This window comes from Tachysurus fulvidraco, chromosome 7 (genome assembly GCF_022655615.1).
Source record: "Tachysurus fulvidraco isolate hzauxx_2018 chromosome 7, HZAU_PFXX_2.0, whole genome shotgun sequence".
Lineage (NCBI taxonomy): Eukaryota > Metazoa > Chordata > Actinopteri > Siluriformes > Bagridae > Tachysurus > Tachysurus fulvidraco.
Genome location: NC_062524.1, coordinates 957,951 through 982,407, shown reverse-complemented (window position 1 = coordinate 982,407; position 24,457 = coordinate 957,951). Strand labels below are relative to the sequence as shown.

The 24,457-nt window shown below is 38.9% G+C and overlaps 1 protein-coding gene across 3 annotated transcripts; it reads right to left on the bottom strand.

Moving 5' to 3' along the window:
- Window positions 1–461: 461 nt before the first annotated feature.
- LOC113653754 (WD repeat-containing protein 87-like) lies at window positions 462–16,381 on the bottom strand. 3 transcript variants are annotated; one of them, XM_027163551.2, is made up of 6 exons: window positions 16,273–16,381; window positions 14,649–14,699; window positions 7,662–8,273; window positions 5,788–6,519; window positions 4,794–5,387; window positions 462–3,343 (listed from the first exon to the last, which is right to left on the bottom strand). In XM_027163551.2, the coding sequence occupies exons 1-6, from the start codon at window positions 16,283–16,285 to the stop codon at window positions 1,485–1,487; spliced, it is 3,861 nt and encodes a 1,286-aa protein (XP_027019352.2). In that variant the 5' UTR covers window positions 16,286–16,381; the 3' UTR covers window positions 462–1,484. The 3 variants fall into 3 exon arrangements, with proteins under 3 accessions (XP_027019352.2, XP_027019351.2, XP_027019353.2); XM_027163550.2 differs by having other exon boundaries at window positions 463–3,343; window positions 4,794–5,390; XM_027163552.2 differs by lacking the exon at window positions 16,273–16,381 and adding an exon at window positions 15,837–16,198 and having other exon boundaries at window positions 463–3,343; window positions 4,794–5,390.
- Between the last annotated feature and the right edge of the window lie 8,076 nt (window positions 16,382–24,457).

The following is a 24,457-nucleotide window of genomic DNA, read 5'->3' as shown; positions in this document are numbered from 1 at the left end:
TACTGTACTGTACTGTACTGCACTGCCCCCTGTCAGGTACTGTACTGTACTGCACTGCCCCTATCAGGTACTGTACTGCACTGCCCCCTGTTAGGTACTGTACTGTACTGTACTGCACTGCCCCCTGTCAGGTACTGTACTGTACTGCACTGCCTCCTGTCAGGTACTGTACTGTACTGTACTGCACTGCCCCCTGTCAGGTACTGTACTGTACTGTATTGTACTGCCCCCTGTTAGGTACTGTACTGTACTGTACTGCACTGCCCCCTGTCAGGTCCTGTACTGTACTGTACTGCACTGCCCCCTGTTACGTACTGTACTGTACTGTACTGCACTGCCCCCTGTCAGGTACTGTACTGTACTGCCCTGCCCCCTGTTAGGTACTGTGCTGTATTGTACTGCACTGCCCCCTGTCAGGTACTGTACTGTACTGCACTGCCGCCTGTCAGGTACTGTACTGCACTGCACTGCCCCCTGTCAGGTACTGTACTGTACTGCACTGCCCCCTGTCAGGTGCTGTACTGTACTGCACTGCCCCCTGTCAGGTGCTGTACTGTACTGTACTATGTAGGTCTACGCAGTGTACTTATGTCAGGGTCGTCCTTTGTAATTCTGAGTTTTATGTAGCATCATGGTCCTGTGATTAGTTTTACTGTATTGTAGCAGATGTGTACAGTTGAAATGATAATGAATGGCAGAAAAAGCAGAAAATTCATGTTTGGAATGAAGTCCTGATGTTTACTTAACTGACATAATAATAATAGTGATGAACTGAAACAGGCGGGCACAGTGGATACTGTATAATTGTTACATAGATAAAGACCAAACCACCATGTTATAAGTAACCAGTCTGAAGACCTTGGTAAGTTTTAACTGTAAGATAAAAGCTATAATTATAACAGCAAAAGTAAGATGGACTACAAAACACCAAAACCTTAAATGTTGTTATTTCCATAACTTGGTGTGTATTTCTACGGTTTCTACACTATATGGACAAAGTTGAGGTAGTTCAGTATGAGTTCAGGGACTTCAGGGCATCTATGATTAATGTAAGATATTTATATAAAAAAAATCAAAGTTTATTTTACATATACAATTAAATGAGATTAACAATAGATTCCAACGTAGATGAAGCAAGAAAATGATCAGAAGAGTCGTCTGGTGCACATATTTGATTCCTCACAGCTTTTACCCTGGAGGCCCTTCCTAATGTCACCCTTCCATTTTATCTGGTCTGGTCTTGGGACTGGTACTGAGAGTTAACCCCTCGGTGGCCAGGAATCAAACCCAGACTGTACAGTAAGAGCAGGGGATCCTAGCCAGTGGACCAGCAAGAACATAGATCATATGTTGATGTAATTATGTTAATTATACTTACATTTAACTTTCCACTCAGCAAGTTTACCAATATACAGAAATGAAATCAAATAATTACAGAAATACATTTCAATCAAGTTTTCATTCCTTTTTCTTTTTTTCTTTTACTAGAAAAATAAATTTATTAATCCATCTACAGCTCTGCCGAGTCCTGATCTTTCTGCCTCTACTGCTGCACGGCCCTTTTCTAATCCTTCTTCTTTAGCCTTTTTAACTTTTTTATAAAGTTCAGCAGAAAATTCTTCCTCTGCTTGTTTCCTTGCTGCTTCTTCAGTCTCTCTCTTCAGGGTCTCCAGCTCTTTCTTGTGCAGCTCTTGAATGAAGGACAGATTTCTCTGTTCCTTCTCATTGTGTTTTCTCTCTTGTTCTTCTTTCTCTTTTCTGAAATCTTCCCTTTGTTTCTGTAGATTTTCTTCCATCTCCTTTTTGTGTTCTTCATCTTTTTTCTTTCTTTCTCTCTCATCTTCCTCTCTTTGTACCTTTACTTGTTCTTCCATCATTCTTATCTTTTCATTTGCCTCATTCTCAATTCTTCTCCTTTCTTGATCTTCTTTCTCTTTTCTTTCCTTTTCTTTTAAATCTTTCTCCTCCTTTTCTTTCTGTCTTTCTGTTTCATATTGTTTCTGCTCTAAACGCCACTTTTCCTCCATAGCAGCGATTCTTTTCTTCCAGTTCTCCTGCTGATCTTTTCTCTTCTCCTCCTCCTCCCTCGTCCTCTGCTCTCTCTCTCGTTGTTGAGATAACTTTAGATCTTGGAGTTCCTTCTTTTTACTTTCCTCTCCATTCCTTATTTTCTCCTCTAAATCCCTTATTTTCCTGTCTTCCTCTGCTGCCTTCTCTTCATACTCCTTCTGCAGTTTCTTTAATTCTTCCAATTTATTATTTTCCATCTCTTCTTTTTCTCTTTCAAACTTCTCCTTCTCCTTTCGCTGATGCTCCTTCCATTCTTCTTCCCTTCTCCTCCTTCTTTCCTCCTCCTCCTGATCTCTCCGTTTCTGATCTTCCTCTCTCTGTCTCTCCCACTGTTTCCTGTTCTCCTCTCTTTCTCTGTTTATTTCTTGTATCCTTTCCTTCATCTTCAAGTCATCTTCTTCTCTTCTCTTCCAGAAATCTTCTCTCAGATTGTGTTCCCTTTCGATCATTTCTCTTATTATTTGTTCCTCTCTCTGTTTAAATTGTTCCTCTGTTTGTCTCTCTTCTGCCTCTTGTCTTTCTTTTTGTTTCTGCATTTCTCTTCTCATTTCCTCCATTTTAGCTTCATATTTGGTCTTCAGTTCTTCTTTCTCCCTCTCTATCTGCTCCTCTCTCTCTTTCAGGATTCTCTCTTTTTCTTCTTCTAGAGCTCCTTCAACCTTCTGGAACATCTCATTAGTGTAGCAGCTTCCTCCATTCACCGTCACCATTGAGTAGATTTTATCCAGTAGAGTCAGGACCTGGGTGTTGCTGGACTTATCATTGTTGTTGAGAACATGGTATCTTTTACCACACGCAAACAAAAGTCTGTTTAGAAACTTTCCAGCTTTTTCAATGTACTGTTCAAATGGACTTCCTTTAAGTTCATCGCCCCTGGTGAAGAGGATGATTGTGTACATGTTGGATGCTTTACCAAAAGTCTTCTCAATGATTTCCACTGCTTTTGTTTCCTCCTCTGTAAAGCGTTGTCCTATTTTCAGTGTCAGCAGGAACACATGAGGACCAGGTGATACCATGGAGATACATTTAACAATCTCTTTCCTGATCTCTTCATTATCAATATAAGTGTCGAACAGTCCTGGAGTGTCGATCACAGTAATCTGTCTCCCATTGACCTCTGCTGTCTCTTTCTGACACACACTGGTTACTGACTGAAATGACAGCATTTCTTTAAATACGTCTTTCCCCAGGATGGTGTTTCCTGTTGCGCTCTTCCCAACTCCAGTCTTCCCCAACAGCACAATTCTGAGTGTGTCAGGGCTTTTTGACAAATCTGTACAAATAAGAAGAATCACTGATCTTAAAAATAATTCACAGGTATAAACATATTTAACATATGAACATATAAACATGTTAGAGCAATTAGACAATAATATTGAGGTTTGTCAAAACAATTACAATGACATCTCTAGATTTAATTGAAATGTAAATGATCATGTTGTTTAGCCTGTTACCCATCAACGTCTCGTGAACGAGCCACCACCGCTAGGAGGCGAGACTGCATCAACTTCATTGTAACTTCATTGTAACTTTTAAGCATTAAATCTTCTAAATACACAGTTAAATTATATACTGTTTGAAAGATTAGACTCTCAGGATTTTATTAAGTGCACACACAAAGCATAATATGATTTATAGCAGTCATAGTAATTGAACCATTTGATAGCCAACCGAAAGTAGATGGCGCTAGTTCGATCTGTTTACTCACCTTTAAACGCTGGTCTTTAAATTTCCCTTTCTTCACATTGTCACTAATGTTAATGTATTTTCCAAAACAAATCCGTCCTTTGTTCGACTCCTACTTCTCATTGGAGGCTTACAAAACTTACAAAACGTGTCAGATTTGTAGTTGAGGGTCTAACGAATCAAACAAGCGCAGCTAAGAAGCCAATGAGGTCTCTCCATGCTATGTGGGTGACCCTCCCTTTGACTGACATTTGCTCCGTCCAGTAGCGATTTGATGTTTCGCGAGCATCATAGCTCTTTAGCCAATAAGGAGACGATTCCAACGAGATGCAACATAATACATCTGGTGAGTTCGGGCTGTGCAATGAGAATGCACATATTAATTTTTTTCAACTTTATTGCGCAATTCTCGAACTTTTCACACTCTCACGCCTCAGGGTGTCAGTTTACAGGCCTTTTTTCACAACAGACTTCTAGGCAGAGGGGTTCTCTTTGTTATAGGACTTTTGAACTAAGCATGCAGTCTTTTTATACAAAGTTATACAGTAAACAAATAAACAAGAAAAACCTGAACGGACGGACATGTCCGTAGAAAAATATTCATATAAAATCCATTTTTGAGTCTTTTGACTTCATTTTTTTTTGTGAAAGCCAAGACATGTGGCTATGGCCCTCAGTTGTTGTTTACCAACCATCATTAAATACAGCAATGTATGTAATCAGTTTATCAGGTAAACAACTCAGACGGAAATAAAAATCCTCCATTCTAGCCTCTATAACTCTGTGTCAGTAAGGCTTAGAATCACCCTGACACTTGAGACTCTCTTCTTTCCAATGAGACCAAGCTCACCTCTGTGTGTCAAAGTATATGGGAGCTGTACCACTTTTTAGGTGGGTATGTCATCTAGGCGAAAATCATGAAAATGGGGGTTTGCCAGGGAAGAGGTTAGAACAGTTTCTGTGTTTATAAAAAACATTTCCTTCTACTTAAAATACCAATCAGACTGATTATTAGTTTAAATTAATAAACATGTTACCTTGTGTTTGAGGTCTGTTTCTCTTGAGTTCAGTCATTTGTTCTTCCAGATTGTGAATTTGACGTTTGTATGTCAGCTGTGCTTCGACCTGGGCCTCAGCGTACATGGCCATCGTATACTGACGGTTGTTGTTCTTTGTAAGGAGGTCTTTAACATGTGGGAGCAGATTTTCTGCATTTATTTTCCTGCTGTATAAAATATATTCTGCTCCAAATGTCTTTATCAAAGCCTGAAGATCTTTATTTATGTCTTTCTTTGGTGACTTCTGGGTGATGATGAATATGGTGTGATCATTAACTCTGGAGCTGAAGATCCTTTGAAACGTCTCTATTTCTGCTTTAACATCATCAGTGAGAAGACCTTCAGGAACAATGATGAAGAAAGCATCAACTCCAGGATTACAGTCAGAGACACATTGGAAAGTCTGACGCATCACTTCCTGTTCTGAGAGATGAGTGTTGTAGAGAGCAGGCAGCTCCATCAGCGTGACCAGGTGTCCACAAACTTCTTTCTCTGAGGGCTTTTTAGATCCTGAGGCCTTTATGTTTTCATTGCCCAACAGCACTAGCTTCAAATGTGGAGTCTGTTTTGATTCTACTGTAAAAAAACAGATCATTTAAATCATTAGTTAATTACCCTGGGGTGTGGACAGGCAGTAATTAGCAAGTTTACTGTGAGTATGTTACCATACAGTATATACACCAACACATCTGTAGTGTTCACATCTGTGTTGAAGTGTATATACTGTATGGTAACATACTCACAGTAAACTTGCTAATTACTGCCTGTCCACACCCCAGGGTAATTAACTAATGATTTAAATGATCTGTTTTTTTATTTTATTTTTCAACAATGGATATTATGACAAAGCAGCTGTACAGCAAAAATATATGAATTTAGGATATACATTATAATATTATATATATATATATTCTTAATTTATATGTATTTTCATAAAGAAAAAAAATAGGATAATTGTGGGGTCAGTACTTACCACTGTGTTGCTTCTTTATTAACTTTTCTTTAAGTTCTGTAAGTTTGGATTTTGTGTGTGTTTGAACAGACATTCCTGTTGTTTCTGTTTGAAAATGTTCTTCTAGTGTTTCAGTTACTTCATGTTCTGGTTGGTCTATGATTTGCTCAGACTGATGTTGGCCAATCGCATCTTCATAAATCTCACAGAAAAGACTTCCTTTATTCTCCTTGACCATCTCTTCCACCTTCTCTACAAGATTGGCCTGCGTGCATCCACTGAAGGTTAAATGTCTGTAATTACATTCAGCAATGATCTTCTGTATTACATTCTCCTCCACTGGATCAACACTGCTGCCTATTTCTATGTTCTTTGTAGTTATCACCATGGTGTATTTATGGGCATCCTCAGACAGAGATGAGAGAATTTTATCTGCTCGTCTTTTGTCTGTTTCACTGAAACTTTCCGGCTCTACAATGAGCATTATGACATGAGGTCCAGGAGCCGATAGAGACACACACTCTTTAATACACAGTGTGAGCTGATGATATGAGAAGGTTTGGTCAAACAGATGAGGTGCGTTGATGATGGTGATGTATCTTCCCTTCACATGTTCTCTGACTCTCTCACACTGAAGTTCCACTGAATGTAGAGGATGTTCAGTCTCAAACACAGATCTGCCCAGGAGGAGGTTTCCCACACTGCTGGTGTCTGAGACACTTTTCCCCAAAAGAATGAACCTCAGCTCAGACACTGCAAAAGAAGAGACACATTCAAACCTACCACTTTATTTACCACAGTGTAACCCAATGACATTATCTGTATTTGCATCTGATTTATACTGACAGTGAGTGAGGTCTATACCAGAAGTGTTATTTAATGGGAATTAAATTACTGTGCCAAGAAAACAGTCTAAATCATTCAGAAAAACTGGAGTGCTGGAAAAAGAAGCTGAATTTTTTTTAAACAATTTGTTTGTGAAATTGTGAATACAAACAGCTTCTTTTTCCAGCACTCCTGTTTTTCCTCAATTGAATACATTTTCTAACTTTCAACTGTATGACTATTACACTAGATGTGCTGTAGATCTTCCTGGCAAGTGTTCCAGCTGATGTCAGTGAATTAAATAAGATATTAATGACTAATAGAAGCTATGATTCAAACAATATTTTTTTTTCCCAAATCAGGAAACTTATTTTTGTTGACTTTAAAAGCAATCTATTAATATTTTCAGCAGATTTACAATTTAATTTGGATTAAATTAAAGTTGTTTAGAAGTCTAATCTCTAAATGATGTAACATTAAAGAAATGTTTATTTAGTTGCCAGGATCCACTTATTTTCTGCAGATATATATTATCAATAAACTGTTCCACTGTTCATAAAAAAATAAAAAATATAAGAAAAACATGTCAAACTACAACCATGACCAAATGTTCTGGGGTAGGTTCAACCTTTATGTGTGTTTTCTGAGTTGTAGTTAAGATGGGAATTTTCCTAACAACTGGCAACCTTTAAATAAACATCAGCTGGAAAACTCATGCTCTTTTTTTTTTATAAATCCTGCAGGATATAGATGCATACACCTAGTCTAACCCTAACACTTACCGATTTATTCAACTTGAAGGTTTTTAATCTTTGAATGATATTAAAAACATTTAAACCATTTTATTTTGGTGAAATGTTTTAAATTAGACTTTTATTGACATTCTATTGTATGTATTGAATTGTGCAGACAAATGTTTAATCTCACTAAAGACCTTTTTTTGGGTAAGATGCAGTAAAAGATGCAGTAGAGTGCACTAAAGACACTGAAATACTTTATCTTTAAATTTAGGTTTGACTAAATCTTTAATAGCACATGGTCACATGACAGCCGATTTTAACAACACATACCTTTATTCTCCTCCAGTGTTTCCATTATTGTATCTCCATCTGTCTCTGTTGTGTTACCAGTTAAATGATCCTGACAGCTTGTCTGTGTTCCTGTGTGCTTTTTCTCTGGATGGTCACTTCCTCCAGTCTCCTTCACCACTGCATCTATTTTCCCCAAAAGCTGAAGAACCTCATGTTGATCAAATTTAGATAGACTCTCAATTCTGTGGTGTCTCACATCACATTCACTGATGAATCCATGGACTTTACCTATAGTTAACATTACTGTCCGTGTGCTAGACTTTGGGCTGTAAGTTTCTAATACACTTCTGACTCTGTCATGTAGCTCATGTGATATTAATTCTGACTGAAGAACTAACAGAAACACATGAGGTCCAGGATCAATGAGAGAAAAGCACTCTTTTACTCTCTGAATCACTTCCTCCTGAGAGAGATGTGGGTTATAGAGATGAGGTGTGTTTATGATGGTGATGAGTCTTCCCTCCACATCACCACTGGCTCTCTCACTCTGTAGAACCTCAGTCTTAAATGCAGATCTGCCCAGGATGATGTTTCCCACTCTGCTGGTCAAAGGTACATTATCCCCCAGCAGCACAATTCTCACTTCAGACACTGAAAAAGTATTAGGACAAGAAATATCAATGATCTCCGTTCTGTGGTTAAACTGCTAAAGTGTTAGTGTGCTGAAATGTTTGTACTGTCCTTATTTATGCATTTCAGTATATGTCTCCATCTTAATACCACATGGAAATGTCCCTGTCACACCACAGGACATTAGTCCTGCCCTTCAACAGAGGACAATTTGTCTGGTACTCTTTTCCTCTTTATTGACCCTGAGATTCTGCCTCATCTACAACCTAGTATTACTCCTGGTCAGTTTTGTAATTTAGGATGATCACTACTGTTGTCCTTTGGACTGTTTTTGATTAACAGTTTGGATGTTTTCTCAACCCTGGTTCTGAATGTCAATTAGAGGATTTTGTAAATTTCTTATTGCCTCTTCCCTCTTACAATACATTCAATACACAAGAATAATGAGAATTAACTTTAGCTACATTTACGGAATTCCCAGACACTCTTATCCAGAACGACTTACATTTCTCTCATTTATACAGCTGAGCAATTGAGGGTTAAGGGCCTTGCTCAGGGGCCCAGGAGTGACAGTTTGGTGGCCCTGGGATTTGAACTCATGACCTTCCGATCCGTAGTCCAAAACCTTAAACACTGAGCTACCACGTCCCCAACCACGTAACTAAGTTCTACACAAAATCTTGCCCTCTGTTTTACGTTCTGAGCAGGTGTACAGGTGGTCCAATTAAATTGGACAGTAAACATATTCACCCTATTGAACATGCTTAAAGTGACAGTAGAAGGCTTATGAATTTATAGGACATGTCAACTCTTAAAAGGAAAAACACATGTAATATTAATTTTTCATTCCATGAAATAAAAAAATACTTAACACGATAATCAATACAGTGCAGGGGTAAATACAGGGGTAAATAATGTTAAAAAAATTCCTAAATCCTAAAAAAATTCCTAAAATCCTAGCGAAATCAAAAATTTAGCTCAACATGGACATGTCATATATCAAAACGCTCTGCAAGATTAGGGGAACTTGCCACGTGCAAGCACATTAACATTTTCTTTAGGAAATGTACCGTTCTAGTTCTTCTTCTTCCGGACACTTTTTCGGCACGTAACTTGTACCGCAGCTTTTGTCCTAAACCCATGGATGAGGTGTCAAATTGACCGGCTCATTGAGGAGAGGTGTGCTATGATTTTTATAAGTGGAATTCCGGAATTCCCAGTACGGAAGCTCAAAGGGTGTTTTTTCCCCATAGACTTCAATGGGGAATTCTTAATTCTTTTTTTAGATGTGCTAACATCCCAGAGAAGGGCAGCAGACACATGGACATGTGACATATCAAAACACTCAGAACGATGAGGGGAACCTGCCACGTGCAAGCACATTCACATTTTCTTTAGGAAATGTACCGTTCTAGTTATTATTATTATTATTATTATTATTATTATTATTATTATTATTACTATTATTATTACTATTATTATTATTAATATTATTATTATTAGACAAAAATTTATTTAAAAAATTCGGATATGTCATAGACCCTGGTCTGAAGTTTGTTGCTTCTATTTTTCTAAGCGATCGGAATTCCGGCATTCCTGGTACGGAAGCTCAAAGTGTCCTTTTTTCCCATAGACTTTCATTATAAACTTTTGAGGTTTATAACTCGGCAAGATTTCGAGCGATTTACACCGAACTCGGACAGGTTCTTTAGGACCTTACTCTGGACAAAGTTTTTATTTCGGAGTTCCGATGGAATTTTCGGTTTTCCCGTAGTCGACGGTCGAACATCACATGGACTTGAATAGGGAATTCCGAAAAGTCCTTTAAGCTCTCACACACACAATACATCCAACATTAAGAATTGCATGTACTGTTCTATGCAGTATAATAGGTAGAATCCCATAATGACTGCAGTACTGATATGAAATTCCCAAACCCTCAGTAGACACTTTTTGCCAAAAGTATTGGCACCCAACCAGGTATTCTGGTGACGTCACTCGACAGCACGTGACGTCACGTGTATCCCCACCCCCATAACAAGAGAAATCAAAAATTTGCACAACATGGACATGTGACATATCAAAACACTCAGCACAATGAGGGGAACTGCCCCACGGGTATTCTGGTCACGTCATGTGACGTCACGTGACGTCACATAAAAATAAAACATTTGCACAACATGGACATGTGACATATCAAAGCACTCAGCACAATGAGGGGAACTGCCCCACGGGTATTCTGGTCACGTCACGTGACGACACGTGATGTCATGTGAAAATTTAAAATTTGCACAACATGGACATGTGACATATCAAAGCACTCAGCACAATGAGGGGAACTACCTCACAGGTATTCAGATCACGTCACATGCTCATGTCCGCTCACCTCCAAAGGTATTGGCACCCTAGGGGTCCAGTAGCTTTCACAATCTTATTGTCCACTCGCCTTCAAATTGCACCGGCCTTTGCGAATACTTGCACCGTCAAAGCCAACATCAAAGTTTGTCTCGACGAACTTTACAAATCTAGTTAATCTTATTATTACTGTTTGAATTTCGGGAAAAACAATAAATTGGGCAATATTATTTACTTATTAGTATTCTATTATATACTTATTATTTACCAACTTATTTTCAGCTCAGCTGTTCACTAACCTAATACTGCCATCATACACTCCTGAATATCAAACTTCACTGCACAAACAGCACAGTTACAAGGACATTTGACCTTCACCTCCTCATCAGAATGTGGTGAGACCCAGCACATGTGGCAGAGCATCCAGGGCATCAATAACTACAGGACTGTGACAGAGACGACTCCCTCCCAGATGTGCTGAATGACTCTGTCTACCCACAGCTGATGTGAGGGGAACTCTACGCAGAGTTAACACATGAAAGTCTGCTAGATCAGACAAAATTCCTGACAAAGTGCTCAGGGAATTTGCAGAACAGCTAGTGGATGTCTTCAACGGCATATTCAACAATTCCCTGAGCCGTTATGTTGTTCCTATATGCCTAATGTCCACCACTAAAGTCACCATGTTGAAGAAGCCTACAGTGTCCTGCCTCAATGATTATTGTCCTGTCACACTCACACCCATTGTAATGACGTACTTTGAGAGGCTCATCATAGGACACATCAAGACCCTGCTGCCACTTTCAGCCTTGCTCAGGAGCCCCGCAGTGGCAGTCCAACACAACCTGGACAGTAAGGACGCTTACGTACAAATGCTGTTTATAGACATCAGTTCAGCATTGAGAATCTGAGCCTGCCATGGTTAAACACCTGCAACTGGATCCTGGGCATCCTGTAAGTCAGTCTATTAAATAAGCTATCTATGTACTTCTGCTTAGATGCTAACTGCTTTTCATTGGCTCTGTGCATGTACCTTGCACAATGACAAAGTTGAATCTAATCTAATCTAGTCTAGTTTGGGAACAGCATCTCCATCCCCACCACACTGAACACTGGGGCTCCTTAAGGCTACATGCTCAGCCCACTGCTGTCTACTTTGCTGAGCCATAGATGTGTAGCAATGCACAGCTGGAATCACATCATCAAGTTTGTCAATGACACGCTGGTGGTGGGTCTCATCAGCAAGAATAACAAGTCAGCATACAGTGAGTATGTGCAACAGCTAACTGCCTGCTGCAGAGCAACCAACCTGTCTCTGAGTGAATGAACCAAATTCTTTGGTGTTCACCTGGTCAAATAACACCAGCTCCATCAGCAAGAATGCCCAGCAGCATCTCTACTTTCTGCAAAAACTGAAGAAAGCCCATCTCCCTCCCCCCATCCTGACCATGTTCTACAGAGAGACCATTGAGATCATCCTGAGCAACTGCATCACTGCCTGGTTCAGAAATTGCACCTTGTACTTCTTTTACATTTATTTACAATAATCATCTTATTGTTTAATAAGGAGACATGGTGGCTTAGTCGGTGATGAAATCGATGGCTATGTGGGACCAGGGTCAATGTGGGACAGGCAGTGGCTGTAATAGTCTGGCAGGAAGCTGATGAGAGGCCTTAGAGGCAGTTCTTTAGGAAATTTATAGTGTCCTCGGACAGAGAGGGCCACCAGAATTTATTTTGTGCGAGGTGAATGGTCCCTGAGATGCCGGGGTGGCCCGAGCTAGGTGACGCGTGTAGCAATTCGAGGTCGGTTGTGCAGACGTTTTCGGGGCACGTAGGTCTTGGTAGGAGGACAATCTGCTGGAGGTGTGTGTGTGTTAGCCTGCGAAATCTCGGTCATGAAGTCCCATTGGATGGGAGCAATAATTTGGGTCTCGGGGATGATGGGTTCCATAGGCGTGTTCTGGTTTGGCTCATTGTGTTCTTGGATCCCGGTCTGTAGGTGACCGTGAACTTAAAACGTGTAAAGAACATGGCCCATCAGAGCGTAGATATTCAAGATTCTTGTGATCAGTGAGGACGGTGAAGGCAACCTCCAGCCAGTGCTGCCATTCTTCGAAAGCCGCCTTCATGGCTAATAGTTCGCGATCCCCCACGTCGTAGTTATGTTCTGTGGGGGACAGCTTCCGGGAAAAGTATGCACATGAATACATTTTATTAGCTGGCCCCTGGCATTGTGATAGGACGGCTCCAATTCCCATGCTGGAGGTATCCACTTCAACGGTAAATGGTCGGGTTGGATCAGGGTGGTGCCTTCTTAGTCACAGAAGTAAGAGGCGCCACGATGGTGCTGAATCCCTGGATGAAACTGCGATAAAAGTTATCGAACCCCAGGAAGCACTGCAGCTCCTTAATGGTTTGAGGCCACGGCCAGTCTAATACTACTTGCACTTTAGAGTCATCCATGGCGACCCCCTCGGCAGAGATAACGTAGCCTAAGAAGGATGTCGAGGTTTTGTGGAATTCGCACTTCTCCGCCTTGGTGTACAATCGATGTTGTTTAAGACGTTTCAGCATGGCTCTTATGTGTTGGATGTGTTTCTGAATAGATCAAAATGTCGTCAATGTACACAATCACCCAGCAGTCCAGCATATCCTAGAACACGTCATTAATGAAGGATTGGAACACTGCTGGGCTGTTAGAAAATCCGAACGGCATGACCAAAAATTCACAGTGGCCAGACTGGGTAGAAAAGATGCGGATGTGGATGAGGTTGTAGGTGTGTAGATCCAGCTTGGTGAAGTACCTGGATTGCAGACCTCGGAGACCTCCGTCCTTCTTCTTTACGAAAAAAAACCCCTGATGACGCTGTTGATACGGAATGCCTGATGAACCCCTTTTTTAACTCCTCCTCGATATACTTGTTCATGGCTTCCGATTCAGATTGTGACAAGGGAAAGATTCTGCCCTTAGGCGGTGTGGTGTTGGACAGGAGCTGGATGCAGCAGTCGTTAGGTCGGTGAGGAGGTAGTTCGGTGGCCTTGACCTTGCTGAAGGCTTCGGCGAGATCATGATATTCCACCGGGAGGCCGGGGACGCCAGTGGCGGTGATTGCGGAGTTCAGCTGGAGTGGCACCTTAGCGGGTTGTAAGTGTCGGGAGCAGGTTCTGTCCCAGTGGATAATCCGTGGTTCTCTCTCTATGAGATGACAGGATTGTGACGCTTTAGTGGGAGGTGAGGGGAGGTGGGAGGTGAGGGGAGTGGATGACGTTGAACCAGATTGTCTCGCGGTGCTGGGAGCCCACTTGCAACTTGAATTCCTGGGTAATGAATTTTATTCGTCCCCTCCCAAGAGGTCGGCCATCTATTGCCTCTACTGCCACCGGAGAAGGGCATTCTGCTAGCGGAATGTCATTTAGTGTTGCAAACTCCTCAGACATGAAATTTCCCGCTGCGCCGAAGTCAATGAGAGCCGTAAGATCAATACTTCTAGCCGTACATCAAACAGGGCGCAGTTCTGGGATTGGGGGTGAAAAGGTTGAGACTCAGAGTGTTTCGCTTGTTAGATGGTCCGGTTGGACAGGTACGGAGCGTGTGACCGGGTCCCCCACAGTACAAACACAAATGATGACGGATGCACCACGTTCTCTCCTTGGCTGTGAGGTGAGTGTAGCCGAAATGCATGGGCTAGGTGCTCTCGGATTGGGGACTGTGTGCGTGTGTTCGACGGGTCCTCAGTAAATTATCGATCTGGATGGACAGGTCCATGAACTCAGACAAATCTCTACCCTCGTCCCGACAGGCAAGTTCAGCTAGCAATTCGCGGTTATATGATATATAAATTTTATATTTATATACATAGTGTCTATTCTGTTTAGACACTAACTGCATTTCATAAACCCTGGACCTGTATGACAATAAAGTTAAATCTAATCTAATCTAATCTATCGTGACATTCATAGAAGTCATAGAAGGTATTCATAGAATCTCATAGAATGTACAATATTGTCCCAGGAAACTGTGCAGTCACTAATACTCACTTGTAGGAGGATCTATGGGCAGGCTTCTCCATCTCCGTGGTCTTAATAAACCTGTGGGGGAAATGAATTACACTTCATAAAGTTTTTTTCTTTCATAAACATCAATCATTTTATATGTACATTCTAGCTGCCAAAAATAAATAAATATTTAAAAACATTTAAAGTAAAATGCCCACATTCTAAATGCCCAGCTAGGAGCTAGCTTAGAAAAATATAGATACCTTTCTTTTAGTTATAGGTTAAGAGTCAAGCACAGTTGTACACCTGCTGATATATAACCTTTGGTATTGCTCAAGTATTAAACATGAAAAAGAACCGACTACAGCATCTGGGTTATTTATTCACCCAGGAAAATGTTCAAAAATAAATTACAATAGTATGAAGGACCTTGCTGGTTCGGATGGGATTAAAGATAGAGACAGGACTTTCCAAAAATAGTACAAATTTATTTTGCAACAATCTTTTGCTCTTAAAAAGAAAATACTTTAAAATATCATGTACAGTTTAGCAGTTATTTACCCACAATTAACGAGACTAGATCAGATCCACTTTAAAAGAAGGGACAAACTACACATCAAATCAGTGCATAATGTTGTTAAATTAATAAATAAACCAAAAACAAGACAATTATACTGTCCTCTTCTGTTAAGCCTCAAAAATCACAGTTTATCATCAGATAGTCATGTGGATATTTTTATGGTAACATACACTTATAGAAACAAAGGAGGAAAAAAAAGAATAAAGAATACAAATAACCAGTAAAGCCAGATTAATTTAAAAAGCACCGAAGCTGCTTTACAGAGCAGGAATATAAAACTGGTTAATTCAATAAACTTGTACCAGGGACAAATATCCAATAATGCATTACTGAAATATATCATACAGGTCAATGGGGCAGAGCAAACAAACACAAATCAGCGGTTCAAAGTCCGCACGGCCCCGACTGTAAACCAGCAATGAGTAAAGATTATAAAACAGCCGGAGAAATGTACATAACAAAACTAACAACACAAAACAGTAGTTAGCGTTTTCAAAAAGTTTCCCCCTTCCCAAAAAGAACCCACAATAAAGTTCCTTATCTCACAAACGAGGTTAAACTATAGTCACTCTGCTACGCGATTGAAAAATAAAAGAATAAAGCAGGCGAGTCACCAGGGGAAAGCAACAGGAAAATATAAGCCAAAATACCTTTTGTACCCACACAGCAAGCACAGAGAAACCAAAGCGCCCTCAAATGTGCTTTTTATAAAGCCACTGCATGGCCCATATGGCCCAGATGTGCTCAATGTCACAGCGCACCTCCTCGTCTTCGGACCCGAAATCCATCGATTAAAATAAAAACAAATAAACCTAAAAAAATAATTATATTTAACTGATCACAGATATATAAACTACCATTAAATAAATAAGCCTTGAAAATAGCGAGATAATGTGTTTGTAGGCAGCTTAGTCTGGACAAAATGGCCGTATACAGTGAACAGGAATTTAAATACAAAGAATAGGAGAATAGAATAAATACAGCACATATATATCCCCACATATATAAATACACACAAACAATCTCCAATAGAAGGATGTAAGTCCCTTGAGTTACAGAAATAAAGTATAAATTGGGAAGGTTTACCTTTAGACATCATTGTGTATTTTACTGAAAAACAGATTTGGTTCTTTGGACCTGAAATCAGAAGTGAAAGGTTTTCTGCTTCCCACACCACCTCCGCCCCCTACTAAAGCTACACCCACAATAAAGTGCATTTTTTTTTTCCGATTATCTGACAAACAGCTTGAATATTCGGACAGTTTCCTAACAGTATCATGAAAATTATATAATAGAAAATTATTTCTTTTCTCTATACAATGAAGTTAGAACAAACTACCTGTGTGTCTTAACAGTAAATATAACATATCAATGTTTAAAGTGTACTAACTGGAGTGTACTAACTAACTAACATGGGCTTTAATCCCATTTATATTACAGATATAACAGACGATCTAACCAGATACCACATATTAACATACATTTTACAAAAAAACAATTAGTACTTAGTAAATTTCTTTTTAGTGCTCTTAATGTGAAATGATAGTCCTTATACATGCCGAGTGAGAACTCACATAAACTCAGTTTTGGGATCTTGTTTAGTACCTGGAGGTTCCAGTTTATTACAAAATGAGTTATGGATGCTTTTGTGTCACTGAAGGTGTGTCTACAGGTGTGTAGATGTTCCACCCTGTGTCTGTGCAGTCAGGGCTACAGTACTGCTGCTTCATGTATACAGAACCTTAAACTTATTACATTACTGTAAATATATTCATGTATTACATATTTCTAATGTACAAATAATAATAGAGTTTATTTAGCACAAAACAATTTAAAGTCACTTCTCTACTCAGCTATGATAGCTTTTACCTGACCTGCAAAATTAGACAAAGACAAGACCACATGTAGCTGGTCATGGTTGTACATTATAATGCTGATTTGATTAGAAAAGTGCTTTAAAAACCAGATTAAACATGAACAAAAACTCTCTTATCACAGGTACAAACTGTATATAGATCTCATGTATACTATTAAACAGTGATCCAGTCTCACCACTGATCACCACAGAGCAGATCCACTCATCTGAGCACTGGACTGGTGAATGGTGGCAGAATTTAGTAAATGATGACAACGTAAGTAAGTGGTTATGTGTTGGACACAAACACACACAGTAACACACACAGTAACACACACAGTAACACACACAGTAACACACACAAACACTCGGTTGGCCACTAACACACACACACACACACTAACACACACAGTAACACACAAACACACACAGTAACACACAAACACACACACTAAAACACTAGGGCTGAAACGATTCCTCGAGTAACTCGAGTACAAAAATTTATCGAGGCAAATTCCTCTGCCTCAAAGCCTCTTTTAATTCATTTTAAAGCTCACGTCACGTTCTTGTGCAATTATTGTGTGTGTGTGTGTGTGTGTGTGTGTGTGTGTGTGTGTGTGTGTGTGTGTGTGTGTGTGTGTGTGTGTGTGTGTGTGTGTGTGTGTGTGTGTGAGACAACGCGCTTACGTCAAAGCGGAAGGAGACGCGAGGAGTTAGCGGTCTTTTGATTTGAGGGCACGGGCGCGATAACAATGGCAATGAGCAAAGAGAAGAAACAAACGATAGAAAATTTCCAAGGTTTGGGATCATTTCAAGTAAAGAAAACGCCATGGCGTGTGTCCATTGTAAGATTGAGCAGGCATGTTGTATTCCGGCCACATACACACCATCAGAGCGTCTGTTTTCAGCAGCAGGAAACATTGCTTCAAATACTACCCTATACATCACATCTGCTTACAATATTATAAGCTCGAATTGCCTTTTTGCTTCGACAATTACACAAAACAGAACAATAAACTTTTAAATCATTTATAAAGCAAAGAAAATGCGGTTTGGAGTCAGACCACTTCATTTTATGAATGTGAAATTTTCCCATTAATGATAACAATTGTATGAAATCTGCCTTCTCTTTTTCAATCCCATGATCATTAAAGTGTATCATTATATCCAGTCCATTCAACTGCAATTCAATGTTCAACTTTTCCTTAATTTAATTCTCCATCTCAATCCAAAATATTTTTGTATGTATGTGATGGAAAAACAAATGAAAAATTGTTTCCCTTTCACCTTTACAGAAATTACAGAAGTAATCAATATCTAATTTAAAACGTTCCAGCACATGTTTTACTGGGTTTATTCTATGCATTATTTTAAAAGAGACTTCTTTTACTTTATTATTAACATAGAATTTATCCACCGTTCCCCAAGCTTTACGTCAATTCACATCCCCAAACACAGAAGACCAGAAAACAAGAGCTGGAGGATAAACAATATTATTAAGTAAATTCCTAATATAGTTATTTGAGACTCTATTTTGTAAAATATTCGTATTACCAGTAAATATTTTAGCCTTGATATCTGTAAAATTTTTATCTTCCTCCTGTAATGCATTCGTCAGAAGGATCAATACTTTTTGGGGAATTGCATCCATCACAACATCAAATTCTTTAGGTCTAACTGATATTTTAAATTTATTCAAAAATTCTCTATATGTCAATAAATTTCCATCATTATTTAAAAGCTGACTAACTAATATAATATTGTGTTCAACCCAGTATTAAAAAAGAGATTTATTTTTGTATAGGATGTCTTTGTTGTTCCATATATAGTATCTCCTAGGTGAAAAGTTATGCTTATAGGCCAGTGTCCATGCCATGAGAGCTTGTTTATGAAATTTTAAAAGCTTAACCGGTATTTTTTCAATTGAATAATTACACTTTAATAAAAATGAGAGGTCACCCAATTGCTTGAATACATAGTTGGGAAAGGAGTTCCAAATACTATCTTTATCTTTATCTCTATCTTTTATATTGAAAAAGCCAATTTATTTTATATACATTGTTTAAAGCATCATAACTCAACACCTCTAAACCACCATGATCTTTGGAAATGCATAAAACAAAGCTTATTTTTCCAAATAAACGCAAAAAGTATTTTATCTAATTGTTTGGTAACTTTAGGGGGAAAGTCTAATGACAATGACACATATACTGATCTGGAGATTCCTTCAGCTTTTGACAAAAGCACCTGCCCGTGAATTGACAAATCCCTTTGTAACCACATATTAAACTTCTTATTCGTTTTGTTAATAATTGGATTACAGTTTAAACTATTATGCAGATATTCATCTTTACATATAACAACTACGTTATCTGATTTGCAATTGGAATATTGTAAAGATTGGGTAAATGACAATCTTTAAGAGGAAACAGAACTGACTTATTCACATTCATTCTTAGCCCTGATACATCTGAAAAATCTTTTATGCTTTTCACTGCTTTACTGATTTCATTCCTATCTTTCACAAACAAGGCAGTGTCATCTGCAAACTCACACAACTTAAATGTTTTTCCTAATGTTGTAATTCCTTGAAAATGTCCTTTTTTGATGTGAAGAGCCATTATTTTGTGTTGCTAATAAAAACAAAAAGGGTGAGATCGGACATCCCTGTCTAATCCCTCTATTTATTTCAAATCTTCCTGATGTCCCCCTTGCTAATTTTACAGAACTGGTACATCCTTTGTATAGAGTTTTGATAGCTTTTTGAAAATAACTGCCAAACCCAAAAAAGTGAATTGCTTTAAAAAAAAAAAGTTGTGCTCTATGGTATCAAATGCCTTGTGAAAATCAATAAAAATGATAAAACTATCATCTAAGACATATTGATCGTAGTCTATCATATCTAGGATCAATCTAATATTATTACTAATGTGCCTTCCTTGAATAAATCCAGTCTGTTCCTCATCTGTAATATTTTCCAATCCTTTTTTTAGTCTTTTGGCAAAAATTAAAGCCCATATTTGGCATCATTATTTAATAGACTAACGGGTCTCCAATTTTCTAAATATAGAGTATTTTTTATCTGGTTTTGGAATTAATGTAATAACACCTTGTCTTGAAGTATCGGGCAATTCCTCCTCTTCAACAGACTCTATGAAGACAGCTAACAAAAAGGGAGCTAATTTATCTCTAAACACTTTATAGAACTCACTAACAAGTCCATCATTACCTGGAGAATGATTATCTTTAAGGCTGCCAATACACTCCTTAACTTCCTCTAATCTTAAATCACCATCAACCACAATAACTTTGGCCTTGTCTATAACACTGTCCAGAAATTCATTCAGATCAGGAGGTACACAAGTGGAAGTATACAGTACAGGTCTTTATAAAACTGAGTAACAAACTTTGATATCTTTTTGCCATCCTCTGTGACTGAATTATTAATTAACAACTTGCGTATAGAAGTCAATTCACCATTCCTTTTCTCCAAATTAAATAGTATTTTTTTCGCCCTGTTCCAACCATTTATGTCTTGACCTGATAAAAACACCCTCTGCTTTTTCTTGATAAATGTTATACAATACATTCAAATTGCCTTTAGTCGACAAGTGCATTATTTCTTTTAAAACACTATATTCTTCTTGTCTTCTAAAGCAATCGATTTCCCCATGAAATAGCTAAGTTCCTAATTTTGTATTTCATTATTTCCCAATGATTCCCATAAACATTCGTTAATTTAGCCTTAGACCAGTGCTTTGATACCATCGTTTTAAAATTATCATCATTTAATAACTTTTTATTAAAGTTTCCAGCTTCCAATAACCCCTTTTTAGTTTAAATTCAGCTGAACCATGCATATTAATCAAAATTGATATAATCTTATGGTCAGATAAAACTGGTGGCTCTATAGAAACAGTCTGGACATATTGTTCCAGTTCATGTGATATTAGGAAAAAATCAATGCGTGATTGTTTGGGATAATCTTTGTTGATCCTTGTATATATTCTTTTGTCTGTATTTCCGAGGTGACAAAAGTCAACAAAACCTATACATACATTCCTGATTTTACAATGAGTTTCATTGCTTCTTGATGGCCATCGATCCATAACTTCATCAAATACACTATTGAAATCACACACACACACACACACACACACACACACACACACACACACACACACACACACACACACACACACACACACACACACCACACACACTATTTTTGCCAAGAGAAATTTATTTTTAATTTGCTTCAGTTTAATTTTGATATTTGTGAAAAATGTTTCATTTAGCCATCTATTATTAGTGGCATATGAATTCACAAGAGTGTAATGAGTTTGATTACAGTTTTTTTCATTCGCTAATAAGTGTTTGTCCAAACAGTTGTCACATTTTCAAAACTCTAAACACAATTAGCACAGCATCAGTCTTTTGTGGCCATACCATTCACACATTTCATGTCGTTTTCACACAATATGCAATCAGGGAACACATTTCCATTTACATTTTCTTAACAGACAAGCTGTACTGTACCTCCCAAGAAAATTATGGATTGTTTTTGTAGTATTCACGAATGCTAACACACAACATCCCACAATAGCAAAAACAATATTCCAAACCTTAGATACAGTATAAAAACCTCTGCTTCTGCAATGATATCAGTTCAAATACAATATATCTCAGCTGATAATAAACAGACGATTGAATAATTGACACACAGCTGATTTATGTTGGGTGAATTGGGCCAACCACAGCTGATTCCAGTCTGGCTTAGACTCAGTGGCAGGGGTTATTTTTTTCTATTACTATAAAATGAGGACTTTGAGGAGTGATGTTTTTGGAAACAGAAACAGAAAAAGACAAACACTGTAATGTCTGGACGTGGAAGAGGAAGAGCAAGTGGCCCAGGGAGAAGACCAGCTCCAGTGAAAGATGCAAGGCCAGGGAGAGGTGCAGTAAGAGGTGCAGTAGGAGGTGCAGGTGCAGTGAGAGGTGCAGTAGGAGGTGCAGGTGCAGTGAGAGGTGCAGTGAGAGGTGCAGTGGGAGGTGCAGTAGGAGGTGCAGTAAGAGGTGCAGTAAGAGGTGCAGGAGGAGGTGCAGGTGCAGTGAGAGGTGCAGTGAGAGGTGCAGGGAGAGGTGCAGGGAGAGGTGCAGTAAGAGGTGCAGTAGGAGGTGCAGGTGCAGTGAGAGGTGCAGTGAGAGGTGCAGTAGGAGGTGCAGTAGGAGGTGCAGTAGGAGGTGCAGTGAGAGGTGCAGTGAGAGGTGCAGTGAGAGGTGCAGGTGCAGTGAGAGGTGCAGTGAGAGGTGCAGGTGCAGTGAGAGGTGCAATAGGAGGTGCAGGTGCAGTGAGAGATGCAGGTGCAGGAAGAGGAGCAGGCCCAAGGAGAGGTCAAGGTAGAGGTGTAAGAATGCGTGGTGGTGGCATTCCAAGCGCTGCAAGAACAGTAGTCAGTGATGAAATTCGTGCCACTATCATTGACCATGTAATCAACCACGGTCTCTCACTAAGAGAGGCTGGTGAAAGAGTGCAACCCAATCTTTCAACAAACCAACAGGTAAGTATTGCATTTTTTTCTGCATGGAGGTGGAAGGTTTATGACCATCAGCCACATGACCAGATGTCCCTCCTTGAAGCCATGGATGCTGTCTGCAGGGACATCACAGTTCAAGATTGCCAAGGGTGCATCCGACATACTGTACCAAGCGGTTTTATCCCAGGTGCATCGCCTTGGATGATATCAGATGTGATGTTGACGAAAACATGTGGCCTAACCCTGAAGATCGCCAGGATTAGATACATTAATTTTGTGCTATTTTTAGTTCCCCCCTTCTTATCTGGGCTTTTTGCTGTTTTTGTTGTTTTTTGTTTTTCAGAATGCCTTATATATGATATTTTGTTCACTGTAAGCAATACTGTAAAACTTTTTCTGTTCTATTATATTGTGTTTCTACTGAACCTCCTTTAGTAAACAGTAAAGAAAAAATAACTGATTTGCTTTTTACTGGAATGCATTTGAATGTGAACATTACTGTACATGTGGACATACAGTTCCCAACTAAGACATTTTGTGTAAAAGGTGGATTGCATGTTAACTGAAACATAAAAGTCTATGCAGTTTTTCTGATGTCAACAATAGCCAGTATTTTGAAACCTGGTGTACTTTGACTGACTGCATATACCTTGTGAAGTGAAAACAAGTGTTATTCTTTGACAGAATAATTTCATTTTGAGTCAGATTTCCAGTGTTTCTGTAAAGTTAGTGTGTGCAGAGAAAGATGTGTTCTGTTTTGAAATGGAGAGTTAGTATATATTTAACAAAATGTGTTTTTGAGAGGAAAATTATCAATTTGGCCAATTGTGTTTTGTAGGTGTAAGTCTGTGTTAAGAGTTTAGAAAAATTATCTTAAGTATAGGTAAGCGCTCGTTAGCGATTGAAAAAAACTGTAATGTTAACATGTATTATTATCATTGCCTTGTGGTATCAATTTCGTAGCTAAGAACCTGACCCTTGAACTTTCTCTTTAGTGTAGCGACCCCCGCAGACCTAGTGCTGAAATGTGAAATCCATGTAATTTCCCCATTGACTTCTCCGAAACCTTTCATCTTCCTTTCAAGTTTGTGTTTCTTGAATGAAATCAAAATCGACTTTCCTTTACAATATAAAAATAATGATTTCTATTTCAAAGAATCACATAAACCTCTGACATTAATAAAAAAAAAACTGAAATTGAAATTGAAAACTTACACTTATCCTTTTTATAACAAAAAATTAGTTCCTAAACTGGAGTCTTTAACTTGCTGTTGTTGCAGAAATATCTTCTATATAATCATCTGCAATACATAATGAAAATGTAGCAGACAGTAAATGCAGAATATCTACCGTTACATATGAACACTTTTTTCAAACATTTTATAAGGAGATTGTATAGGTGCCATTCTTAACATAACTACAACTTGTTACCAATATAGCCTACAAAAGTCGGCTGTCGCTTACACGAAAATAGGGAAAGTTGCTTGCTCCGATCAATATATGTTCCAGTTAATGAAACATTAAGTAACCTCTTTCTTATCTATGTAAGTGTCAGGGAGCTCCCCTGGGTATTACACCGACTGCCTTTCTTAACTTTCTTGACTGCCTTTCTTCCATAACTCTGGACTTTGTTGGCCGCGCTTCCACCGCGCACCACCAGATTACACAGACTGCCTTCCTAACTCTGGACCTTTGTGGGCTGTGCTTCCACCACGCACCACCGGATTACTCTACTTCTGTGTTTTTGGCAATAAACTCTGTTTGCTTTCACTCCGGCTTCCTCCTCTGTGTCTCGCATAACAGAAAGCCTTATCACCTGCGAAGTATGCACTCTTTCCCTCTATACGTGCCTTTTCTACAAGAAGCCATAACTTGGTGT

Coding starts and splice junctions, on each gene's coding strand:
- LOC113653754 (XM_027163550.2), bottom strand. Junction 6,520..7,661: donor AACACTGGAGGAGAATAAAG/GTATGTGTTGTT, acceptor CTTCTTTTGCAG/TGTCTGAGCTGAGGTTCATT. Junction 3,344..4,793: donor AAACAGACCTCAAACACAAG/GTAACATGTTTA, acceptor TTATTTGTACAG/ATTTGTCAAAAAGCCCTGAC.